Source organism: Muntiacus reevesi, chromosome 9 (assembly GCF_963930625.1).
Source record: "Muntiacus reevesi chromosome 9, mMunRee1.1, whole genome shotgun sequence".
Lineage (NCBI taxonomy): Eukaryota > Metazoa > Chordata > Mammalia > Artiodactyla > Cervidae > Muntiacus > Muntiacus reevesi.
This window is the reverse complement of record NC_089257.1, coordinates 66,952,276-66,975,619: the sequence shown is the minus strand read 5'-3', so window position 1 is coordinate 66,975,619 and position 23,344 is coordinate 66,952,276. Positions and strand designations below refer to the sequence as shown.

At 50.7% G+C, this 23,344-nt stretch overlaps 1 protein-coding gene across 1 annotated transcript in view; it reads left to right on the top strand.

Annotated features, from left to right (window-relative positions):
* The window catches only part of ZBTB16 (zinc finger and BTB domain containing 16), a 198,935-nt gene that overhangs the window by 84,376 nt on the left and 91,215 nt on the right, over positions 1–23,344 (top strand). The window contains exon 3 of the mRNA XM_065943751.1: positions 11,442–11,539. Coding sequence (XP_065799823.1) covers positions 11,442–11,539 — 98 coding nt within the window. The remainder of the gene's footprint in view (positions 1–11,441; positions 11,540–23,344) is intronic.

Below are 23,344 nucleotides of genomic sequence, written 5' to 3'. Positions count from 1 at the left end.
ATAGGCAAATCCATTGAGAAGGTGGATTGGTGGTTGCCAGAGACTGGGGGACAGAAGAATAGGGAATGACTGTTAATACGTAGGGAGTTTCTTTTGGGGGTGATGGAGATGTTCTGGGAATGGAAATAATGGTGATAGTTGCACAGCTCTGTGAATATGCTAAAAACCATCAACAGGTGTACTTTACAGGGGTGAATTTTATGGTATGTGTGTAAATGATCTCAATAAAGCCGTTATTTAAAAAATGTATTGAATGCTTACTCTGTAACACGCACTGCACCAGACTCTGAAGCTACAGCAGATAGTTTCTGCTTTCAGGGAGCTTAGAGTCTAGTAGAGATAAGGAATAGCAGCAGGAACATAGTGTATACCTGTCAGTTGTGGCAAGCGCTATGCAGGAAATCAGGGGAGTGCAATGATGGAGAATAACGCCGATGGAGAACCTACCCAGATGGACTTCAGCTCCAGGGCAGTCTTAACTTTCCCAGAACTGGGCACCCAGAAGGTGCTTAACCGATATGAAACAGCCGTCGAGGGTGAGGCTGCAAGTGTTCCTGAGGTCTTCCAGGTAGGAGGTGATGAAGTCCTTTCAAGAGCCAGCCTGCCGTGGGCGCTGGGTGTCATCATTGGACTCACCCATGCGCTCAGTGGCTCCGTTTCCTTCCCGATTCGTATTCGGTGAGTCCTGGGCATGCTCTCAACGTCTCCTCTCTTGCTGGTTGTTTTCTGGTGCCTTTAGGGCCATGAGGGGACGTTACACGTGGAGTGCGTATTCTCCCAGGTGGGAAAATGTGAAAGTGGATCGGGAGGTGAGCGATCTGGAGACTTCTGCCTGCTTTACGGGGAAGATCAGTGACTCACAGTGTCCTCATCTACAGAAAGGGGCTGTGCTCCCTTCTGCAGACACGAGGTGGCTGAGATGGTCCTCAGCAAACCCTTTTGGACTCAGATGTCATTTATAAACGCACTAGCCGTATTATTATTATATCTCCGTGCACTAGGTTTTTTTTTTTTTTCACTTTTCTAGAAGAAAAAAAGAACTAGCAGAGAAGTGGCTATCTATTGGGGTTTTGCCTTTTTCCTTCATTAAAATGACAGTGACTTTCGCAGTGTCATTGGATGTCCATACAGGTTCATCTCTGCACTCCCCTATCTTGAGTTTTGAGACTGATGATCAGAATGATGGCTCCAAAGCTCAGCATCCTCATAGAAAAGTAATTCAATTTTCGGTGTGCTAAAGCAGAAAGAATGAGGCAATATACATTAAGAAGATTTTCAGAAGGGTTTAATTCCACAGGAACTTTCTCCTCAGGCCCTTAATAAACCTCAGTTATTTTCAATAGTCTCTGAGGATCCATGGCTGGTCTGTGGGATGGGAAAGCGGTAGAATTTTGGCTGCCCTGGCTAATGTGAGAGCATGTCAGGATGAGCCTAGATAACTACGAGAATGACATTTCCTCTGCACACCCAGGCATAGCAGGAAGATTAAGGGGGAATCTGTGGCTTTTTGAAAGGATTTTCCTAGAAATTGGCTATTTGTACTGGTTGAAAGCTTCATATAGGAGTGACAGAGCAAAAAGCGCTGCTCATCCGTAATCATAGTTCAATTCCCTTATAGGGCCTTTTGGGATCTGGAGAGAATATTTTGGGTTTATTTTTGTTTCCCTTGGGCTGACATCATCAAGCATGCCTCATGGTGCCCTGTTTTGGGTTTGGAAAAAAGCTCCGAGAAGCTATAAATCTTAAGGCATTTTCCTCTTTTTCCTCTTCCCTTTTCTGAAAGCACAACTTTTCTGGTTTCTTTAAAAAAAAAAATTAAAAAAAATAAAAGAAAGAAAACTACAAAAGTGTGTATTGATCCCTTTCCCTCAGATCTTAACTGGCCCGGCTGTAATACCTTGCTTACATCTGCCAGGTTTTGTGCAGTTTTGCAACATCTCCTTAATCCAGTGAGCATAAATAGAACATTTCAATCATATTTGGCTACCAGGAACTTCGCAGATAAGCAGGCTAAGACCTTGTTGAAAGAAGACTGTATGAGATTGTGTGCGATAAGATCATCCTATAGCCTAGTGCCCAAATGAAAAACTTTTGTTCTTGGTGAAATTTGTTGATAGAGATATTTCAAATAAATGACTTGGGAGAACTTGGTGCTTTAAAACAAAGGGCCGGTTACATAACAGCCAGAAGCCTGGGCCTCCTGGTGCTGGGCCGCCGTGAAGATCCTTCTTTGAGCAGTTGCTGCGGGGAGATTAGCATGGCCCTTTGTCATTTTTGACGTTGTGTTTTAGCACTCTGGGGCAGCCTTATCTGAAAGCACTGTACTTTGTGTGGTTATGCTGCGGGGAATGACATTGTTCTTCCTCATATTTTCAAGGCTCAGGACAGCCCCTGCCCCTCTTCAGTCAGCTCCAGATTGGCCTTGATCCCGGGCCAAGGCAGAATGCATGGTTTTCTTTCCAAGAAGCCCAGGGAGGTCTTCTCTTTTGGACAGCAGGGACAACTGTTCTATTTAAAAAATTTATCTTACTGAAATATAGTTGATTTACAACGTTGTGTTAACTTCTGTATAGAAAAATGATTCAGTTATACATGCATTCTTTTACATATTCGTTTTCATTATGCTTTATCACAGGGTTTTGAGTAGAGTTCTCCACGCTATACAGTAGGACCTTTTTGTTTATCCATTCTGTATGTAATAGTTTGCATCTGCAAATCCCAACTCCCCTCTGCCTCCTCCCCCTTGGCATCCACAGGTCTGTTCTCTGTGTCTGTGTGTTTCTGTCTTATAGATAAGTTCCTTTGTGTCATATGTTGGATTCCACATACAACTGATATCATGTGGTATTTGTTTTCCTCTTTCTTCACTTAGTATGATAATCTCTAGGTCCATTCATGTTGCTGCAAATGGCATTATCTCATTCTTTTTTATGTCTGAGTAGTATTCCATTGTGTGTGTGTGTATATTTATCTTTATCTGTATCTGTATATCACATCTTCTTTATCCATTCATCTGTTGATGGACATTTAGGTGTTTAGGTAGTTTTCATGTCTTGACTATTATGAATAATGCTGCTTTGAACATTGGGTTGCATATATCTTTTCAAATTATAGTTTTCTCTGGAATATATGCCCAGGAGTGGTACTGCTCGATCATAGGGTAATTCTGTTTTTAATTTTCTGAAAACAAAGTATTGTTTTCCATAGTGGCTGCACCAGTTCATATTCCCACTAACAGTGTAGGAGAGTTTCCTTTTTTCCACACCTTCTTCAGCATCTGTTAATTTAGACTTTTTAATGGGGATCATTCTGACTTTTTGTGAGGCGATACCTCATTGTGGTTTTGATTTGTATTTCTCTAATAATTACTGATGTTGAGCATCTTTTCGTGTGCCTGTTGGCCATCTATAAGGACAACTGCTTTTTACTGGTGTGTGTGTATGTGCGTGTGTGCGTATATGTAGAAGGCAGTGGGGTTTTTTAACCTCTACATTTTTTCTCCTTGAATTCCCTTTCATATTTGTCTTTTCATTCAGCAAAGATGCACTGAGTCCCTCCTATGTTCTGGGCTCAATGACAGAGATTGAAAGGATGTTAACCAGTATGGATTCATCACAAAGAAGACTGTAGTCTAGCTAGCACAGGCCTCTGTCAACCCCATAGCCTTTTAATGTCATAAACCTGATTGGAATAGTCCTAGGAAATCATCTAACTCAATTCTTGCTTTGTTGCAAAGCTGCAGAGTGAAATCTGGAGAGGGTAAGTGCTTTGACCAAGGTCGTTGGGATGGTTCCTGGAAGAGCTGGAGTGGACACTATGTCCCCCACCCCCAGTCCAGTTTTTTGGTCAATATGTGTGTTAGTTGCTCAGTCATGTCCAGCTCTTTGTGACCCCATGGACTATGGCCCACCAGGCTCATCTGTCCATGAAATTCTCCAGGCAAGAATGCTGAAGTGGGTTGCCATTCCCTTCTCCAGGGGATCTTCCTGACCCAGGAATCAAACCCATGTCTCATTATGTCTCCTGTAGTGACAGGCAGGTTCTTTATCACTAGTGGTCAAAATACCACGCTTCTAATCTAGGTTTTTGAGAAAACATGCCTCTTTAAAAGGCTCTGAGACAACCAAATGGCCTCCATCTTCCATGGCCCTTAGGCCTGCATTCCCAGCAGAGGGACGCTTGCTGTCGGCCTGCCCCCCATTTAGCAGCACAGAAGGTGTTAACTAGCACTCTGTTAGTTCTTGGTTGCTTTTTTTAATCTGTTGTTTGAAATCCTTGCCTTTTATTGGTATATTTACTTTATGGCATACATAAAGAGCTGTATTAAAAAATAAATTGTGTTGTAAAAGCATTCGCTAATGTTTATTAATATTGACTAGTCAGAGAGCAACGAACTCTATTGCTAGAAGGATAATTTGCGGTAATACCAGCTAAGCATTCACAGCTTGTCAAATGACTGTCTAATCTCAACGTTTAAAAAAAGTGGGCAAAAGGACAATTTCCCTTATTTATGCCTTGAGAAAATGAACGTGTCCCACTCCCTAGCCAAGATTAGAACTATGCTTTCTTTTTCTCCCGGGGGGCTGCCAGGCCTCTTCTCTGAACCCAGGCAGTTCCAGGGCTGGCTTTCAGTGTCTGGTATCCCTGGGTTTTGGGGTGCTTGACAGCTGCTTCAGGAGCTGCAGCCTCGCAAGGGTCTGCTCTGGCTGCCTGCCTCTGTGCTGAGGGATTGGGGGGGAGAACTGAGGTCTTGGTTCCTGTTCTCCAGGAGCTTGTAGATTTGAAGACCTTACAAATGGCTTAGTCCAGAATTGTGGACTTGATACTCCAAGAAAGTACATAAGGAGAAGGACACTGGATGTGACTGTTGACCCTTGGTGACTGAAATAGATCACTCACTGTTGACAGCGTTAAAAGATGTTCCCTTGTGGGACTTCCCTGGTGGTCCAGTAGTTAAGACTTTGCACTCCCAAGGCGGTTTCAGTCCATGGCTAGGGAACTAAGATCTCACATGCTTGCATGCTGCATGGTATGGCCAAAAAAGGAGAGAGATGTCCCTGTCACCCTGAGAAAGTAGAAAACATTCCGTGAGCATCCCAGGTGTGCTGTGGATGACCTGCTCTGGCTTAGGGTGGAGGCTGCTAGTGGAATGGTTCTGGTCAGCGTATTCTTTCCCCACAGAAAGGCATGTGGAGAAAGAACAGGAGGCTGGACCGTGTGCAGAAACACCCTGCAGTCTCCCTAGAAGTTGCTTTTGGGAATAAATCCCTTGTAACCCAATTGCTTTTCACTCATCTCTTCTTAAAATTTAAGCCCAGAATGGTGTTGACTGTTTGGCCCTGCTCTTGGCATTTGAGTTGAAAGCAAGTGTACATTGAAGGCACATCGTGAATTTAATGGTCTGGGGAAGAAGAGTAAGTCTGTTGCTGCAGCGCATAAACTCTTTTCCTCTGTCAGTTCTGTTTCCACTCGGAGAGGTGAGGGAAGCCGGGGAGGCTCTCTTACCACTGGGTTTAAGGGCCGTTTGCTGCTTTGCAGACTGAGAGCCTTGTCAGAGCTCCCGAAGGGACCCAGCTCATGGGGTGCCCACGTGGGGAGACGCAGCTGCCAATCAGGGCTGGTGGGCAGGTCCTGCTCAAGAGGGGAGCAGGAGGTTTGCATGGAGCCACCTTCCCATGGTCAGTAGAGAGCCTTGGGCAGTATTGACTCCCGGGAGGCAGCAGGCTTTTGAGAGAAAGGGATCATTGAAACCATCATGGGGAGCTGAGTCATAGAGCCTTCTGTCTTGTCCTCATCTCTTCTGAGTACCCCTAGGAGCACTGTGTAGGTCAGGCTGATAGTCACGGGATCAGAAAGCGAAAGATCAAGCACTGGGCTGACTTCTGCACGTGGGGCAGCTCAAACCAAGTAGGGGGGTGAGTCGGAAGGACCTTAAGAGCTGCTGAAGTTAGAGTGTTGGTGGGAGCAGGGAATGGCGTCGTGTATGGTGAGAACAAAGAAGGCATCATCTTATAAAGGCCCTTCTAGGATGGCTTCCCCACTGCATCTTTTCTCAGGCAGAGGTGAGTCGGTGGTTCCCCCACTCACTTAACCCTCAGGACAGATCTTAGTTCTCAGTGCTGGTGTGGTGTGACCAGCAAAGTCACAGGGCAAGCACTTTCACCTCCCCAGGAGGACAGCGAAGGACAGCCATTGGGTTATTGGGAGACAGTTCCCCACTTGTTGGTTGTTCTCACTGCCATTTGTCTCTGGCAGAGGCGCTTGGGAAGAAGTGGAATATTGGCGGTGCTGGGCCTTGAACGCCTCTCTCTCCGGCAAGCAGTCCTGCTGGCCCTGCTTCTAGCATTCTCCCCTTAGTCCTTGGCTGTGTGGGATGAAGGAGGGCTGAACTTCTCCTGCAGGGCATAGATGCAGAGGGCGCCCCTTATGGAGCAGCTGGGATGGACAGCTGTCCCTGGAGGCTGGGCGGGTGAGGATGGCGTCTAGCATCGGTCTTTGCCTGCTTCCACTTACTCTCCTATTGTGTTCTAGTGGGGAGATGAAGACTCATCCCGAAGTGAGGTTGGTCTGAACCTCAGGCTTTATGCAGCTGTGATGTCACCATTGGCCTTCCATGCGTGGACTTCAGGGGCACAATCAAGGTCCAGCTCTGGGTTGGAGGTACCCATGAAGCCCTTGTGCTTGGCACAGTGTTCGGATGAGAGGAGGCTGTCTGGAATTTCTTTGGCAGCACTGAGCAGTCGCTTCTAAACTAGGCCCTATGAATAAAAGGAAAGCGAAACAGGGCTTCTGCCATTACATAGTTACAGCCTAAAGCAGATGAGTATGAATGTTCAGGGTCATAACAGCACGAAAGTGGTTTGAATGAGCGTGCAGCTTCCTGACTTGGTTTTACTGGGGGAGAATTGTGTGGTTGAGAATCAGTGAGGAGCGTGTCGTTCTCTCCAGTTACTTGTTAAAAAGTTCATCTTAGCTTACCTCTGATTTCTCATAATGATTCAGCTCTCTTGAGAAAATAGCTAGAAACCTGTTAGAGGTTAATTTTTTTTGTCTTCTTGGACCGAATTGAAAATCTCTTGCCTTCAGGGTGAGTTTACCCGATGAGTCAGGTGTGGACATACTGGGGCAGCAGCAGGGTTTGGGGAGCATCTGAGCCTGCTCCCCGAGAGTGGGTGGTGGGGCCCCGAAGCCTATGGGGAAATGGACTCTCTGCCGACTAGAGTGTGGAGAGGCTTGGGCCGTTTCGAACTGGGTTACTTTCAAAACTGTGTTCGGTGCTATTGCTTCTCAGAGAAGAGAGTGTGAAAACCAAGGCAGCAGGCATAGAAAGGTGCAAAGATGTCCCGAGCTGTCCTCCTTTCCTGTGTTACAGTGGAGGCTGATGACCTCAGATGGCCATGAGCAGTTTGACCTTGTGAGAAGGCATGGCTGGGCTGGGAAAATATAGGTGTGTGTGGTTTAGGAAGAAAGAGGCGGACAGACTTTCCATTTTCGTCAAATACTTCGCAGTGGCACAGTGAGGGACGGAGGTGATAGGGGTTGTGGTCTAGAGCGGGGGTCCCCAGCCTCTGGGATCTAAGGCCTGATGATCTGAGGTGGAGCTGATGTAACAGTAGTAGGCATAAAGTGCATGATAATTGTAATGCACTTGAATCATCCCCACACCATTCCTCCCACCCCACCCCATGGTCCATGGAAAAATTCTCTTCCAAGAAACAGGTCCCTGGTGCCAAAAATGTTGGGGACCACTGCTCTAGAGAGACAGACCCTGAGTTCTGACAGTTTGTTCTTTTACTCTAGAAACCAGTTGGGACTTTGTTTCCATGTTGATCTTTCCCACAGATGGTGCCATTTAGAATCTATTGGTGACCCTTGAATCCATTCAGGTTCTTCTCTACCTTTCCCCTTTTCTTTGGATTAGGAGAGGTCGCTGCCTCGTTTGTAGCCATCTCCTGGCATCTAAACGGTAACGGAGGAGATGGGCAAACCAGCTCTGGGCTGTGCTGAGCTCCGGGCCTGTGAGGTGCCTCCTTCTGTCTTCTGGACTTTGTATGCTTTTGTCCTAGTCTCTCCGCCAGTGAGGCAGGACCTTGGTCCTTGGAGTCCGCCTGGGATCGCTTGGATGCCACCCTTGGCACCTGTGTGGGGGCGCGGAGTTAGTGGCTCAGGAGCAGGGCAGTTTCCTTACCCCGAGGCCTGGGCAGGAGAGGACACCCGTGTCTCTGGAGGCTGCAAAGTGCGTGGCTGCAAAGTGGTTCCAAAGAAAGGCTGCTCGTGAGTTCTGGACATTTCTTCCACTGAAAGATAGACTGCAAGCGGGTGAAGGAGGGAACTTAGGTCATCTGGATTAGAAGGATTTAAAATGAATAGATTTCTGGGAACGGGTGTCAGTTTTTCGCTTGGGTTGTCCCAGCCCGACCACCTAGGTGTTGTGAGACATCACGCAGATGGATCTCAGAGAGATAATTTGTGTGCGCTCACTCGGTCATGTCCACCTCTTTGTGACCCTGTGGACTGTAGCCCATCAGGTTCCTCTGTCTATGGGATTCTCCAGGCAGGAATACTGGAGTGGGTTGCCATTCCCTCCTCCAGGGGATCTTCCTGACCAGAAAGGTAATAATACCCCTTGGAGGAATCCCTTGGAGGCTGGGTAAAAGGACATGGGTAAGACTTTTGAATAATAAAATTTTGATTCCATGACGTTCAGATGGTAAAGAATCTGCCTGCAATGCGGGAAACCTGGGTTCAATCCCTGGGTTGGGAAAATATCCTAGAGAAGGGAATGGCAACGCGCTCTGGTATTCTTGCCTGAAGAATTCCATGGACAGAGGAGCCTGGTGGGCTACAGTCCATGGGGCTGCAAAGAGTGGACACAACCAAGCGACTTTCACTGGACATCATCCATCACTTTACAGGTGAAAAAAAACTGCAGGAGATCGTGACAGCAGGATTTGGCAAGGTCGTACGTAAGGCAAGTTAATGACCAAGTTAGGACCAGAACCCAGGTCTTCTGGCTGCTCCCCTGCCATCCTTCCCTTCATCCTGCTCCCCCTGTCCCCCTGTACTAGAGGGCAAGAGTGCATCGCCCTACACACCACGCGGCTCCTGTTGGCCCGGAAAGCCACTGACATCAGTGGCCAGGCAAATCTATTGGCACCAAAAAAGGCGATGGGGTAACCCTGAAAGTGTTCGTGGGGGTGAGCGACTTGATCTAGAACCTGCCGGGGGAAGAAACAGAAGCCCAAGGGTGGGGTGGGCATGCTTTCCTGGTGGTGGCTGCTGAAACCCAAGGCTGGGACACTCCAGTGTCCTTTGGGAGAGCCAACCCGAAAGGGTGTTCTCCTCTTCCTGACAGCCACCCCAGAGGTGGGCACTCCTGGAAGCTAAGGAAGCATTAGCGCAGACAAAGGTGGAGATAAAGGAGAGTGGAACCCATGCTGACCAGACCATGAGCATGTGCACCAGAGTCCCCTGTGGGACCACCTGTGAAGAAAGCTTTAACTGCTTCACAGAACAGCTCTTGGGAAAGCAAACCCCTGTCCTGCCTGGGCAAGTGACAGGCACAGTCAGCTACCATGTGTGCATATGCATGGGTGTGCACACACACACACACACACACGCCTGGGTGCATATTTTAAAACCCGCTTTGCCCAGAATGCTATTAAGACATGTCCCCGTGCCCAGCATTGTGAAATATATTTAGAGTTGAGCATGTTCGGTAGAAATGTTCTGTACTGTTACTATTTCTCAATTGGGATGGATCGGCCCCGGCCACAAATCAGATAGCGTGGGGGTGGGGTGCACGACCGTGTCACAGATGAGGGTGTGTGTGTACTTGTGATTGAGAAATCATGTGTTGGCTTTGGCATGCGGTTAAAGGGAAAGCAAGCAAACACAACTGTGATTGAGAAAGAGTTCTGCGAAGGGGCCTGGGCGTGATCGCCGATAGGAGCTGCACACACTGGACCCCAGATACGGTCTTCAGGCCACCAGCCTGGGCTCATACTCACCCTGGGGCCCACTCTGGGTTCTCATGGGACTTGGAAGGTGCTGGCCGTGGGTGGCTGGCCCAAGTGTCATGATCTGGGCACCGCTGACTGGAATGTACAATCCTCCCCCTCCCCACCTGCGTTTATCTAGTATCCTGTACCAGCAGCCCTCCAACCTTTGACTGTGGGCCTAACACATCAGCCTCCCAACTGTGATGGGCGGTTCGCCTAAGAGTGCCCGTCTGCCACCCCACTGCCCTCGGCTCCTACCTCTGGCTGCAGTACCTGCCCGGTTCCTTGGGGCTGAGGCCCCTGGGGAGGTGGCAGGCAAGGCGGGGGTGGATCCCGTATCCGGTGGAGGCCCAGAGAGGCCTGAGAACAGGAGTGTGGGTGGGAGGAAAGGTGGAGTTCCAGGCCAGACGGAACTCTGTGCCAGTCCGCAACCGACTCTCTAGACCTGCCCCGCCAGCCACCCGCCTCCCTGCCTCTCACCGGCTGCATCGCCTGAGCTGTGGGGTCTGGTGGGCAAGGCCCAGGATCAGAGGCTGGACCTGTGAACAGTGGTTACCAGGGCCCCTGTCTTCCTGGGGTGCTGGGGTGATGATCATGGGTGGCTGGCCCTCCTCACAGCATGGCAGTGATGGTAAAATGAGATAACGTGTGTGAGAGTACTTTGGAAAGCCAGCACCGCCGGCTCCCACCTTCCATTTATAGAATGACGTTATCTGGTTTCTTCAAGCCTTTCTTCCCATCCAGGTTCAACCTCTGGTGGGAAGCAGAGGGAAAGCACGTCAAAAGCTGGGCCTTTGGGGAGGTTTTGTGTGTAGGAGAGTGACGGCGGGTCTCAGAACACCTGGTTACTCTCAGGGGAGCATCTGATGTCCCTGAAGGCCTCGGTTCACTAAGAATGCTCTGTGCCCATCGCTGGGTGGGCGCTGGGCTGTGAAGGAGAGAGAGGGTACAGGGCGGCCCTCCGGGGTCGGTGGTCTCCTGGGGGAGCCGGGGGCTCTCACAGGGCAGTTCAAGTGGGCCGTGCTGTGGGTGAACCAAGGAGAGGGACCTCGGCCTGCGCGTGTCACCTACGCTTGTTCGACTGTGAAGGTTGTGTCTGTCTCGCTGTCCTGGGGCTTCCTCCTTCCTCCCTCCACAATTGAACCTGACTTTTTCCCTTGGTCTCTGCACCACTGGGTGAAGCGCTAGGGCACGCCCTATCCTTCTAGGCCTTGGACAGGACCAGGTATAGATGCCACCTTGGCAGCCGTCCATGGGTAACAGGGCTCTGGGCCGCCTGTGGGATTGCGGATGTGTCAGGGCCCACCTCCAGCTTCCGCGCACTCTGTCTCCCTTCCTCCTGTCCACCTGCGGGAGGGTGGCTGCGAATTCCCCCAGTGGGGTTGGACCTGCTTTCTGTGCAAGCAGAGCGGCAGCAACCTGTCTTTTCCTTTCCTCCAGGAAACTGCACAGCGGGATGAAGACTTACGGGTGTGAGCTCTGCGGAAAGCGGTTCCTGGACAGTCTGCGACTAAGGATGCACTTACTGGCTCATTCAGGTAGGTGCGGATGCCCTGACCGGCCCCCCTGAGCACGGACGCCCACCTCCTGCCTGCCTGCCTTTCCCCCACCCAGAGCGCGAATGTCCCCATCACCGGCGGGCCTTGGTTTGCCCCATCCCGTGGACGCTCCCTCCAGGCTCCTGGAGTGAGAAGCCCATCCTGACCACATGACCGTCTGGAAGGGTCCATCCTCTGCCCTCCCGGGCTTCCTGGGGCATCGTGGGTACCCAGTGCCCTGTGTGAGCCAGCTTCCCAAGTAGACTGCAGTTTCATTAGCAGAACAGTTGTGGAATTAGGTTCTCGCTGTCTAATGAATCTGACTATTGGGTTCACATTATACAGGAGCCTTTAATTAAATAGATATAGAAAGGTTGGAACACAAAGCTAGTTACAGCGTGCTGTCTTTTGCAAGTTAATTTTAATCCAATTCTGGTGGGGTCGACTCTGCGGCTGCGGGTGTTTTTTTGCTCGTGTTAGGGCAAAGCTTCTCTGCCCCACGAGGCGTGAAGGGAGGAGAAGCAGGCAGGCAGTGTGCCCCGGCGTTCTCGGTGGAGGGGCGGATACGGCAGGTCCCAGGCTGCTGCCTTGAGGCCAGAGGGGCTGCCTGGGTTCAGTGGGAGAGGCCACCACACTTCCCTGCTGGGGCCAGTGCTCTTTTCCCTCTAATTTGAAGCCTTTCGACTCTGGAGTCACGTTTTGGGGAGAAGACCGACTTTCTTCTCGTCTGGTCTTACTCTTTCCCTCCTTGTCCACACTCAGCATCTGCTGTCCTTTTCCACATTGCCTCTCTCACGGGGCCCTCCCGGCAGCTGGCAGTTCAGTGTTGGTGAAGTGAGTCTGGACTTTGGGTTTGGCCAGATCCCCATCTCCGTGACCTTGGGCAGGTTTGTCTTCTGAACCCCAGTTTCTGTATAAAGGGCCGGGTATTGCTAACTCCTATCAGTTCGGTACCAGATGTCTGATGAAGGCATCATACCCTTCTTAACCTACAGTTGGTGTTTAATAGATGTGGGTTGCTTCCACCTTCCCCGCTTTGCCTCGGTTCTGAAGCTGTCGCCCTGGAGTGTTGCCGTCGCCGTGCTCCTGGAGGACAGTCTGAACGTCTGTGGTCTGTCCTCACTGTCTCCATCACCTTGGTCGTGCTGCTGGTAGCTTTACGTGCCTCCGCTCGCGCTGCCTTCCTGCCAGCCCTGGTGCCTCTGCCGTGTGTGGGCTGCTGTCCCTCTCGCCGGCCTTCATGGCCCTGCATCAAGTGCTCCAGCTCCTTCCCATTCTTCCCGCTTCCAGATTCAGGAACTGGGCCACGCCAGGCAGCTGGGTGTGTCTGTGTCCACCCTGTCCCCGCGGCTTTATGTTCCTCTCCTCCTTCCCCTGGGGCCTCCCCTCCCCCACGCTTGGCCCCAGGGCACCATCCTCATCCCCCTCCTGCCCCACGTTGGCCGGGAGTCCTGAGTCCAGCCTTCCTGAGCTTGGCATCAAGCTGGGTACCTGTGCACTCTCTGGGTTTTGTTTTTGTAACCTGCACCTGCTGTCTTCTTGCTCCCCTTCTCTTTGCAGGTTGTTCAGGGTTTAGTGAGGGGTCCTGTGAGCTGTCTGCCCACAGGTTGGCCACCCTCTCCCGATCTTTCGTTTCATTTTTTCCCTGCTTCTTGGCACCTGTGTTGGTCTCTACGGCACGTGGTGTCGGGCACTTCCCTGCGGGCGATGCAGCCTGCGGATAAGGCCTCTTCGAACGCTCTGTAACAGCTCAGTAAGCTCCCTTGGTCCTCACTGTTTCCTGGAGTCTAGTGTACCAGCCACACTCGTGTGCTGGTCGGTGTGCCTGGCGCCGGTGTGCCGACCAGCACAGCTTGCTCGCCGAGCTCTGTGGCTCTGTTTACCCCATCCCTGGGCGTGGAATGACCCGTCCCCAGCCTTCCCAGGTCTTCCAAGTTCTCTAGAATGATCCCATCCTTGACTGTCCCCCACCTCCGGCCAGAAGCGATCAAGCCTTCTTCTCAAGTCCGTATGTCTTTATCTGAAGCTGTCTCTGGGTACAGTCTTTCTTCTCTGTGTTATTGTTATGAATGGACTTGCCTTATCTCCTCCTACTTGGGAGTCAGGGTTAGGAATTTGGGCATCTTCTTCCTAACCATGTGACTTTGGGCAAGAAATGTAAGCCATCTGAACCTCTGAATGCAAGGCTCTGTTAGATACTTAGCACTCTGCCTGGCACATGATAGGTTCTCAGGAAATGTAACTTCCCTTCCCCTCAGTTTTCCCCTAATAGACTGGAATAAGCTCCTTGGTGACAGGGTCTGTCCCCATGATGTGCAGCACGTTACCTGCTGCAGTACTGGAGTCTGTAGATGCTGGCTGAATGGATTACTACAACCTGGAAAGCCAGGCGACTTAAGAAAGCTCCAGTCTCTCGCTGGGTCTCTCCTGCAATAGAAGGACTTTAGACTGTGTCTCTAGGATTCACTGCAGGCCACTGGCTTTGTGTGAGTTAGCTGAGGTCTCTGTTGTGAACCCAGTTCTTCAGGAGTGTGGGTAGGGTGGGTGGAGTGGCAGAAGGAGGAGGAGCTGCTTATTCACATTGAGGTGGGTCCAGGGGCCCCAGGTCCGACCAGATGAGTAATGCACCACCCCATGACCGAGTGCTGGTTCAAGGTCCCACAGCCTTGGACATACCCTAGGGCCTATTTTCCTAGGTTTTCTTCTCTGTCCCTGGAGTCTGTGGAAATGATTTGTCCCTCTGAAATTCACTTGCCACTGCCCTTGTGAAAGAGGATTTGGTGATGGGGGAGGTCACAGCAGGGCCTTAGTCCGCCCTTGCAGATAGCTCAGAGCTTGCTTTGACTCTGATTTTTCTCTTCTGTTTTTCCTTTCTCTGGCCCCACATACCTCTCACCCTTGTGTCAGGATGGCTTGAGAAGAAAACAGTGACAGGGGCTTCGTGAGGCTAGATCTCGAATTGTTTGTCCCTCCCCTTTAAACACTGAAGGCCCTGAGCCCTCTAGAGAGACCTGGCCGTGTCCGGGAGGCGGGGTGGGAGGGCTGGGCCAGGGTGCCAGGTCTTCTCCCAGATTCCAGTAGCAGAAGCGGTACTCTGCTCATTCCAATTCCTCCCCCCAGTTGCACGATAACAGAACTATGTGCGGTCTTCGAGGAGACGTTTAATTAGGTGACGTGAGGTTTTCTTGCCGCTCTGGTTTGAAGGCTCCGTGCAGGGAGCAGACAGCCAGGATGGCCCCTGAGCATCTGGGGGGCTGCCCCCGCCTTGGAGGAGCTCAGCCGGGGCTGCAGCCGCAGCGCGGAGTGGCACTGAACTGGAGCTGTTCTGGGGACCATGTTTGCAAAAGGAGGCAGGCGTGGGAGAAGGTCTGGGCTCTGGGTCGAGGTCAGGGGGCTCCTGACGGCCCCCGAAGGCCATCTTCGCCCGAAAAGGCTCATCCCCACTGCCTCTCCTGCTGGGAGCGGCGCAGGCCCACTTCCTCGCAGGCCCTGCGTGCGCCGCCCCACCCCTCTTGGCGAGCGTGGCCCGTGTTTGTTATTGTAGGCCTGGCGCTGGGCCAGGCCTGGCTGGGCGCCAGCCTTGTGGGTACAGTGTGTACAGTGAGTGCCGAGCCAAGTTTGTCATCATGCGCCATTAATTTTTTTTTTTTTTTCTCATCTGGTAGGGGTGGGGTGAAGGAGGAGGCAAGAAGGAGTTTCTCCAGTGCTTGAGAACAGGCCTCATTGAATTCTGCGGAGATATTATTTCTGAAAAGATAAAGCACTCTGGCTCACCCTTCCTCCCCAGCGTTCCTCTTTCTCGAATTATCTCCCTCCTCTCCTCTGCATTTCCCTACCCGAGGAAATCAGCCTGTGTGAGATCGACACTGTGAGGCCTTATTTTCAGTGACTGGAATACCAAATTTATACTCCTAAATCAGTTTGCATTGTGTTGAAATTGACAATTTGTTTAATTAGAAGTTTGCCCTGTAGGAGGCCCTTCTTAGAGACAATTCTTTCTCTCTCTCTCTCTGTCTCTCTCTTTTTTCTTTTTTAAGATCCTAAATGGTGGTAGTGAATGTTCGGTTTAATTGAAGTTTTGATTTCGATTTGAATGCGTTAACTAACCAAGTGTTTGTGAGTTATACCTGATGATAACAATAAGTTTAAATTAAGAAACAATAACCTAACTCATTCAGTAATGAGATTGATCTGGCAAGACCTGGCGTTCTCAGACATGGTTTGGAGATCAGGAGGGTCTGAGCATTGAGAAAGAGACTTGGGTTGAGAAGAGCGACCACTGGGGTGCTTTGCAAACGTGCTTTGCAAAGCTGCTCCTTGTGGAACGTGCATCTCAGGGGGAGGGAACAGGGGAAGGAAGGGTCCCAGCCACTGTGTCCTCCCAGATCTCTCTGAAGTCTCCCACCCAATCTTTTGCTTTCCCTTCCCTTGTGGGAGCATCTGTGACCCGCTGTCTCTGTGCCACTCCTGTTCTCTCCTAAGAGAACATCCTAGCTCTGGGATGTCCGTGCAGAAACCACAGACTCGGCGATGACTGGGGGTGATCCTGCGGTGTGCTGGGGTAAGGTTTCCCATGAGGTAGTGCTTCCCACAGCCTGGCGCAGTGTCCTGGTGGATTATAACCGAGCACACCCAGCGCTGCCTGCCCCTATTTTTGCCCTGGCTGCATACTATTTAGAGGCTTGCATATTTCTGTGGCCTGCTTCTATTCTGGGAGTGTCGTGCATTTTTGGAGCCAGCAAATGCTTCAGGCTCCGTGTACTTAACCCTGGAGAACAGGCAGCACCCCTGCCCTCTGGGTGCTTATGTCTAGTAGGAAGGATGTCTGATACTGTGAAGTTATGGCAAAAGAAGGTGATATGTGCAGAGTGCTGGGAAAGAGTTCTAGGAGGAATGCAGAAGAGGAAGGGGGCTCCTGGAGAAGGTGGTAGAATGGATTTCTGAGAGGACCTGGTGGCGGCAGCCCATGCCTCCTGGGGTGATGCACAGTGTAGCTGAGGTGTACAGGCTGGGTGTGGGGCGGCGGAGGGGCAAGGTTGCAGGGGCCTCGAGTTGCAAAGTGAGTTGCACTTTACCTGGGGCACTCAGAAACCATTGGAAGATTGGAGAAGGCAGGGACACTTATTCCTCTGGAATAGAAAGGACTGTTGGTCTTTTTGATGTACTCTAGACTGGAGCATAGGGTTCATAAGACTCTTAGGGGAAATGGTGCAACTGATAGACAGTCCTGAGGCATGACTGCAGTGTGGTGTGGCCTGTGCCTCTTGCACTAGTGGGGGGCCCACAGCCTTTCTTTGGGGGTCCCGTCTGCATGCTCCCTCCTCCTCGCCCTTCTCTGGGCTCTGTGAGCCATGGCCCTTGAGGACTACCCCGACAGCAGATTCTTCCCCATAGTTAGAAGCACCAGGAAAGAGGATGGTCTTTGACCAACAGATTTTCTGATTGCAGCAGCAGCGTGGTGTGGCCGGGTGTATCATCCAGGGCCGGGTCACCAGCTGGCAGGGAAAAGGGCAGGTGGAGTTGGGTTCAGAAATGCGATTGTTTCCTCTCTTGCTTTCCCCTGTCCTGATCGGATGGAAGTCACAAAATTTTTCCAGATGTCAAAAATCTGTGGATTGTGTACTTGGCCCCTATTTTTTTTTTTTCTTTTGGGAACCACTAACGTTTAGGTGTTCTGGGCCCTTCTTTGCAAAGACAGAGAATGTGGGGAGGGGGCAAAGGAGCTGTGACTCTGAGGTGGAGCTTATGAACAGGTCCCACACTGATGATGGAGAGGCATCTTAGGATGCAAAGATGGCTGCTCGGGACCTGCAGCTTCTCCTGACCTTGCATTCTCTCTCCTGTCTTTCTCTTCTTTCCTCCCAGATTACCCATCTGCTAGGAGCACGAGAATGGGGTTGTCTAGGCGGCTTTGAACCCAGGGTCCATTTGCTCCCTCTCTGCTCGCTTGCTCCCTTCTGCTCTTGGCTTTCTGCCATTGGGGTAAAAGCAGGAGATAACCAAGAAGAGACTTCCTAGGTCCAGGATCTGCAGAGGTGGGCCCGATCGAGGGTTAAGCTGGGGTGTGACTGACTCGGAGACCGCCTTTGCCTTCCCTTTGGTCGAGGGGGGCGCAGGGACAAGGAGAAGCCACTTTCCCCGGCTCTGTCTCCAGCACGCTCCTCTCTCTCCCTCCCTGCTCTGAAGCTGGCCTGCTTCCCGAACTTTTTCCCAGAGTGGTGTCGTCACTGGCCTGCCGGCAGGTCTGGATGTTCTGCCAGCATTCCAGAGAGTTTATGATCACTTGCAGATGTGCCTCCAAGAACACACTGTACCCAAAGCAGAAATTAATGCAGGCTTGACTGCCGTCCAAGCCCATACACGGGAGAGAGGAAAAAGAAAACAAAAACTGTTTAATGCTGTTTATAAATTATACACTGGCTGATGAAAAATACATTTCTTCCCCCCTCCTCCTCCCCGCTCCTTGCTGCCCCCCACCCCCGCCCCTTCTCCCTTTCTGCCTCAGGAGCCTAAATGGAGACCAGAAGAATATGGTTTTGCCTTTTAGCTCCTGTTTTGGCTGGGATCCGAAACCCCACTGCTGATGCACAGCCAGGGTATTTTTCCCCTTTACCTGATGAAATATACTGATTTTTCCAGCCCAGATGGGGTGTTTTTGGTTTTGTTTTCTGTCTTTTTCTCTTTTTTTTTTTTGGCCAGGGATGTTGTTTACAGCAAGTGGCAGGTCCTGCGGTGGCATTGGGTGCAGTGGAGGCTCCAGGGAAGATAAAGCCCCCCATCTCCCCACTGTAGTGCTGCTGGAGGTGTGTGTCTGGGTCCCCCAGATGTCACGTCGGGCCAGCTGAACAGAGAAAGTTCAGAAGGTTCATGGCAGGTCATCGTATTAAACAGTGTTTTCACCCCTTCCCCCCCCGCCCCTTCACCTGCAGCCCCTGTGTGAAAAAGGGGGTTCACATAGCACCCCCCCAAACACACACATCTCTCCCTCCTCCATATGGTGCCTTAGCAGGGGTTTGGGAAGCGCATGCATCTACCCCTCTGGAGCCCAGCCTCTCCCCCTATGCTCGAGTCCCCCCGTCCCAATTTATTCTATAAATTCGTTTCCACATTATGTCTATCCATTTACATGGCTTTTGTGTTTTTTAATACCGCTAATGTTTATCATTTGCCCAACAGGCTCGACAGATTTTGCTTCCTGTAGAGCATCGAGGCTTTAGAGCCCCCTCGTTGCTAAGTAGCAGTCTCCCTGTACTGTAATGGGTTGATTTTGTATTCTGTTCAGCGCTGTATCTTATTTTTGTATGCAAGACAAAGTGTTTTGATGGAGGACGATTGCGGCAGTGTCTGGAGGCTGTTTGGAGTTTTATGGGCTGTACAGTACACTGTGTGCTCTCCGAACAGAACACAGGCTGTTGAATTTTGGATTGGATTTGTCATTTTTCCCCCCTCGGAGAGGAGCCTGTCAGATAGAACATTACTTTAAGGGTGGAGGGAAGAAAGTGGAAATTATGTAATAAGCTTCTTTCTCTCTCTGTTTCACTGCGGGTGTGTGTCTTTCTCTCTGATTTTTCTCTCCTAAAATAGGGTGGTTTCTACCCCCCCGCCCCCAACACACACTCCCTCTTGTGCCATCTGATTCTGTCGAGTGAGATAATGACGTGCGTATCAGGAAATGATGGCCCTTCAGAGATGAATGCCGGGACATCTCGTCCGTCTGTCTGTCTGTCTGTCTGACCTCCTGTTCTGTCCTTCCCCCTCCCTTGCTTCCGCCACCTTGCCACCTTCTGGGCTGCCTTGCTGGCCCCTGTTTTTGTCTGGGGCTGGCTGGCTGGTGGGGTTGCAGGGTTGGTTTGGAATCCGCCCAAAGGCGGGGGCATGGTCTTACTTCCGGGGTTCTTTTTGCCTCCCCAGGTGTGCACCCTGCCAGGATGGGGGGTGGTCCTCCACCGCCCTCTTCACTCTCAGCCCTTGCACCTTGCTGTCTTCCCAGGCTGTCCTGGGTCCCAGTGTCCAGGGCTGTACCCAAGAGACCAGCTGCCACCAGACCAAGGCGTGATGGTTCTCTCTGCCAGATGTCCTTCTCCAGATGTGGTCTTCTGAACTCTCACTGGTAGCCGGTGTTCTTTTTTCAGCTCTGCCCTTCTCCTCGCTTCCATTTCCCCCATCTCCTTTCATCTCATTTCACCTCTTTGTCTCTCTCTTTGCATCTGTGTTGGGCTCAGCCTTTTCTCAGTGCTCCTTGCATCTCCTGGCTTCTTTCTTATGTCTTCATTAGACTTCGTCTCCCACCATGCAGGGGTGGCCTTTGCTGTCTCACCAAGTTTGAAGGTTTTTCACTGGGAAGTTGAGGGTGGTTGGGGTGTGGAATAACTTGTTACTCTGGCCCGGAAGGCCTGGGGAGGACTCCAGAGTGCTCCCGGCACCTTAGCCTTGTGTCTTCCTGCCCCATACCTCTCGGGGACCAGAGTGGGGCTTCTCTGGCTTGGTTCCTGCTTTTCCTAGGTCCCTGGATGTTTCCTTATATTGAACTGAGTGTGGGCGAGTGGATGAGCAGGGTTAGGTCTGGTAAGATCCTTGTTGGACTTTGCTGCTAAAAAAGTGCATCTTGCTGGCACCATGCTCCCAGAGTTCTGTACCATGCCCCTGAGTGCAGAGCCCACTGGGCACCTGGGAGTGTGCTCACCCTCGTGTCCCTGGGGCCTGGCAGAACACCTGGCTCACAGAAGGCTCTTGATGAGGACTTGTTGAATAATACCCTGTTACTAAAGAGTTTGTACTTCTGGGTGCAGATCTGGGTTTGATGAAGCTTCTACACTTTGGGCTACCCTCTCTCAGAAAAAGATGATGAATATCAAATATTAGAGCCCCGCCTGAGGAATGGGCCCATGCAGTGGAAGGAGTTGAGGGTGTTGCTGGAACTTCTGCTTGTTGAACTTCAGAAAGAAGGGACCTCCCTCCATACCGTGAGGAGCTACCAGTTGGGGCCCCCAGAGTTGGAGTGACCGAGTGGGGAGATTCAAGTTTAAGGATAGGATGGTGACATCTGCTGTGCTCTGGGGACCCTGGGCTTCCCAGGTGGCGCTAGTGGTAAAGAACCTGCCTGCTAGGGCAGGAGATACAAGAGATGCAGGTTCCATCCCTGGGTTGGGAAAGATCGCCTGGAGGAGAAAATGACAACCCACTCCAGTGTTCTTGCCTGGAGAATCCCCATGGACAGAGGAGCCTGGCGGGCTACAGTCCATGGGGTCGCAGAGAGTCGGACACGACTGAAGTGACTTAGCATGCATGCTGGGGACCCTCAGAACGTGGGGGCAGCCGTGTTTGCCGGCCTCGGGTTTGCATTCTGAAAGGGGCAGGACAGATTCTCCTGCCTTTGGTAAGCTGCCATTGGTCCCAGGGGACTTGGTGGACACCTCTGTATTTGAGTGCCCTCTTCTCAATGAGCCTGGGTGGGAGCTGGAGACTAACCCCAAGTCCTGTCTCACCCAGAGCTGCCAGGTAGATCAGTGTACGCAGTAGTATCCTGCCTGCACCCTGGGCTTCAGTGCCTCTCAATGAGGGAACGTGGAAGCCACCCTTCTGAGGTGCTCCATCTGCCTGGGCCATGTCTGACTGGAGCAGAACACTGCTCCTTCCATGGTCTGTGTGTGTGTGTGTGTGTGTGTGTGTGTGTGTGTGTGTGTGTGTGTGTGTGTGTGTGTGTGTGTGTGTGTGTGTGTGTGTGTGTGTGTGTGTGTGTGTGTGTGTGTGTGTGTGTGTGTGTGTGTGTGTGTGTGTGTGTGTGTGTGTCTTGGAGAGGAACCAGGAAGGTGAGTGGCCCTGGAGGTGATGAGAAGTGTACCTAGAGGTCTCGGAGTCTATTCTGCTGTGCTTCCAGACTCATCCTTAATTAGGATCAGGGCAGAAGTGGGATTGGACCATCTTTTGGGAAGGACACTCCTTACTTCTTGGAAGATGTGGAAAAGCTACAGTTATGTTCCCAGTAATGAGGGCAGCTCTGTGTGTGTGCATGTGTGTGTGTGTGTGTGTGTGCGCACGTAAGAAAAAGAGATTAAGAAGAAGCGTTTACATGAAATACTCAAAATTGTTGCTTTGCTGTAATGGCTCCGCACAGACCATTACCTTGCAGATTTAAAAACTAAATGAGCTCATCATATCTAGTGACTTCCCTCGACATTCATGCCTGATTGCAAAGCCTGCATTACCTTTGAATTTCAGCTTCGTTATTTGTTATTAATTCTTAGATATGGGTGGTATGTTTCCGTCTCTTGGATTCCACCATGGACATGTTGATTTGGTGTGATGAATGGAAGTGTTTCTCAACAGGATCCCACTCAAGAACCTTTTCATTTAAAAAAATCGTATTGGAGTATAGTTGCATTACAGCGTTGCATTATTTTCTGTTGTACTGCAAAGTGAATCAGCCATACCTATCCAGCAGTCTTCAACCTTTTTGGCTTCAGGGACCCATCTTGTGGAAGACAGTTTTTCCACCATTGGAGGTGAGGGGGATGGTTTCAGGATGATTCAAGTGTGTTACTTTTATTGTGAACTTTATTTCTATTTTTATTACATCAGCTCCACCTCAGATCACCAGGCCTTAGATCCCAGAGGTTGGGGCCCCTCCATACATATGTCCACTTTTTTTTTGGATTTCCTTCCCATTAAGGTCACCGCAGAGCGCCACATAGAGTTCCTTGTGCTGTGCGGTAGGTTCTCAAGAAGCTTTTCATTTAAAAAATAGCCCCGTGATCTCTAGGATAGGGTCTCGCGCTTCTGAGGCATCCAGTGGGCTGAGGGGTTGACTATGGAGGGGGCAGAAGTTTTCACATGCTCTAGTTTAATAACTTGGGTTTCCTGTGAATGGTTCTGCGTTCCACGCAGTGCTCTTGCATTTCATAGCTGTCTCTTCCACTGTGGGCAGAGGAAGGGAGGGAAGAAATACCAGCAGCAGTATTCTGTGGGCAAAGGAAGAAAACAGGAGAATGGGGCAGAGAACAGGCTAAATTTAAAATTGTAATTGGCTGACTTCCACTGGCTTGCGGGTGTTTTAATGACTCATAATAACTTCATTTAAAACCAGCTGAGCAGAAAATAGATTGGAGAGGAGCCTCGGGCCATTATGGATTTGTTTTTTTTGACAAGCTCGGTGTTCGGCAGCCAGGAAGGCTCTCAGAGAGGGCTTGGCTATGTTCGCTCCCTCTCTCTCTCTGAGGGTTGGTGGTCTGCCCGGGAGAGATTGTATAGAAACCCAGGACTGCTTTTTTTTTTTTTCACCCTCCCTATTTCTTTTTTAACTGATTAAAAATAGACGCCTTGAGGTATTATTTTAGCATCAGTACGTTTTTTTAACTTTTGATGTGGTAAATGGAACATAAATAAAATTGTTTTTGAAATTACCGAATTAATTAGGTAGTAAAAGCCACTACAGTGCATACATTTCCTTTGCCGGTTGCCCTGATCCATATTTGGGGGGCGTTCCCCCTTTTTCTCAATCCCCCACTTTTTTCTCCCTGGCCTTCCCCCCCCCCCCCCGCCCCGCCCGGCCCCACTTTCCTCCCCACGCTGACCCTCCCTTTGAATGGCAGGGCTCTTTTATCATCCCGGCTGCGACAGCTAAATGATTTTTCTTTTTTAAGATCTGTAAGATTTTGACAGGATTGGTTCCGTCCCGCTATCCAGTCGGCTCGAGGAAGCAGGAGTTTTGGGAATTGCCAGAAAAGGCGCTAACCTGCCTCTAGCCATTTTTAAATAGATCCTGCCTGCTTCCCGTGCGGGGAACAGTGCCAGTGGGCCAATGATCTT